The sequence below is a fragment of the Triticum aestivum genome, chromosome 1D (genome assembly GCF_018294505.1).
Source record: "Triticum aestivum cultivar Chinese Spring chromosome 1D, IWGSC CS RefSeq v2.1, whole genome shotgun sequence".
NCBI lineage: Eukaryota > Viridiplantae > Streptophyta > Magnoliopsida > Poales > Poaceae > Triticum > Triticum aestivum.
Window position 1 is genome coordinate 20,636,089 of NC_057796.1, and position 2,419 is coordinate 20,638,507.

The following is a 2,419-nucleotide window of genomic DNA, read 5'->3' on the forward strand; positions in this document are numbered from 1 at the left end:
GTTCAGGCCCTCTCTAAGAGGTAAAACCCTACGTCCTACTTGATTATATTCAATGTGGATGATTACAAGAGTTGATCTACCTCGATATCGTAGTAGCTAAACCCTAGGGGGGGTAAGCCTATTGTTGTTCTGCTATCCTCTACGGGCTAAGCCCTCCGGTTTATATAGACACCGGAGGTCCTAGGGTTTGCACATAGTCGGTTACAGAGAAAGGGATAATCACGCCAGGACACCAAAACTTGCCTTGGAGAAGACATTAAGATGGCAAGGACTCCTATCCGGACACAAGGTTGGCCTTCTGCTCCGTACTCAATGCGGCCCAGCAATCCGGCCCATACCAACTAGGCCGGTCACCCGAGGACCCCCTAGTCCAGGACTCCCTCAGCCACCGCCCATCAGAGTTGAGGCGTGTAACACCCCTAGTGTCAAGCTACAGTAATCCTCTACTAATGAGGCCATGTCACCACTGTTACTGTTGCTAATCTCGCTTAGGTTCAAATCCGTTTGAATTCAAATTTAATTTAAAGTCAAAATTTGAAGTTTTCATAATGACGAAACTAAAATGTGCAAATGTGGCAAATAATTCATAAGTATTATTAGTGAAGTAACAGAATTTTTATAAAATGTTTAAGTGCTCAAAATTAAATGAAACAATGGCTTAAACAATTATGTAAATTCCTTTTATAATTTCTAAAATATCAAACTATTTTATTTGAGGCGCAAACTTTTTGTGGCAGAGGGTTAAACTAAAACATTGATTTAGATGTTGGTCTGCTTTTTTTTATTAATCTAAAATAGTGTAAAAATATAAATAAAACAGTAAAACAAATAAACAGAAACGTTAAAAGAACAATAAAAGCAAACGTTAAAAAAATGAAGAGAAAAGCCCCTCCCCTCCCCTGGGCCACTTGGCCCAGTTGGCCTGCTGGCCCAGCAGCCCACCTCCATCCCTCCTGTTACCTCGCTACAGTGAGGGCAGGGGGCGTGGAGGCCATCCGTCGGCCGACCGACGCCGTGGAGGCCATCTGCCGGCTCCCCCTCACCTACAAGACCACGGCGCCCCTCCCCCTCGAACCCTAGGACGCCCCTGCCTCTTCCCCCTTCCTCCTTGCGCCGCGCCTCGCTCTCCCTCGACGCGCCCGCTCGCCCGAGCTCGCGTACGCCATGGCTGTCGACGCCATCGCGGCCACCGTGCTCCCCACGCCGTACGAATTTGTCTCGAAGCATCCTCGTCGTCGTCTCCTTCGTCCCCGGCCATTGAATCAAGCCGGGAGGGCCTGTACGCTCGCCATCAAGCTCGAGTCATTCGCGTACATCGCCGGCCGCCATCGCCGATTGCCTCGTCTCCGGTCCACCTCAGGCCTCCTCGTCACTTCCGTTGGAACCGTTGTGAGCTCTTCTTCCAAAACCCCCTCTCCCCCTGTCGATTTCGTCGCCGTAGACGCCGTCCCCGAGTTCGTCCGAGCCCCCCGCGTACGCATACGCGTACGTGCGTGCGCGCTGTGCTACTCCTGTGCCGCTGCTTAGCTGCTGCGTCTGCTGATGCTTTGCTGCTGCCGCGTTGCTTGCTACGTTGTTGCTGCTTGGCCGCGGCCGATGCTCGCTCTCGGGTGGTGCGCTGCTGGTCCGTTTGCTGCTGTCGGCCGCTCCGGCGCCCTGCTTGCTGCTGCCGCTAGTGCTGATAGTGCTGCTGCCGCTCCTACTGCCCACTAGCTAATGCTGCTGCTGCTACTTGCTCATGCGGCTGCGTTGGTGGTGGTGGCCATGGCCATGGCCGTGTGTTTTGTGTGCGTGTGTGCAAATCTCTACTCCTAAGGAGCAGTTGGTAGTCTCGCTTCCAGGTTTTTTTTAGTCCCACCTTTCATGGTTTTTTTTGGTACCTCCTCCCACCTCTGACTTATCCACCAGAAACCGAAAAAACCTCCTCCTGAGGCCCCAACCCGCACCCATCCACGTACCAAAAAATAGACCTACGAAGGTTAACCAACGAAAAAAGACCTACCAAGATTAACCAGCGAAAAAAAACCTAATGGAGGAGTTGGTAGTCCGGTACGGTTTATTTTCAACACTTTCCTAATGACAAAAGATCACGGATCTAACTTTCCTAGCTTAGCCAAATCAACGAATATCTTTCATAAATGCAATTTGCTTTAGGAAACAAATAATAGATTCTTTCCTACCTTAGCCAAATCAACGGATCTCTTCCATTAATGCAATTTGCTTTAGGAAACAAATAATAGATTCTTTCCTACCTTAACCAAATCAGTGAATTTCTCTCATTAATGCAATTTGCTTTAGGAAATAATAATAGATTTTCAGGAGACAAATAATGGGTTTAATACGGTTTATTTTCAACACTTTCCTAATGACAAAAGATCACGGATCTAACTTTCCTAGCTTTGCCAAATCAACGAATCTC

The 2,419-nt window shown here is 48.8% G+C and overlaps 1 protein-coding gene across 2 annotated transcripts in view; it reads left to right on the forward strand.

The window, feature by feature from the left end:
- Positions 1-981: 981 nt before the first annotated feature.
- Positions 982-2,419, forward strand: part of LOC123163623 (uncharacterized) — a 5,495-nt gene continuing 4,057 nt past the window's right edge. For both annotated transcript variants that reach the window (XM_044580987.1, XM_044580993.1), the window contains exon 1: positions 982-1,389. In XM_044580987.1, coding sequence (XP_044436922.1) covers positions 1,165-1,389 — 225 coding nt within the window. In that variant the 5' untranslated portion in view covers positions 982-1,164. The remainder of the gene's footprint in view (positions 1,390-2,419) is intronic.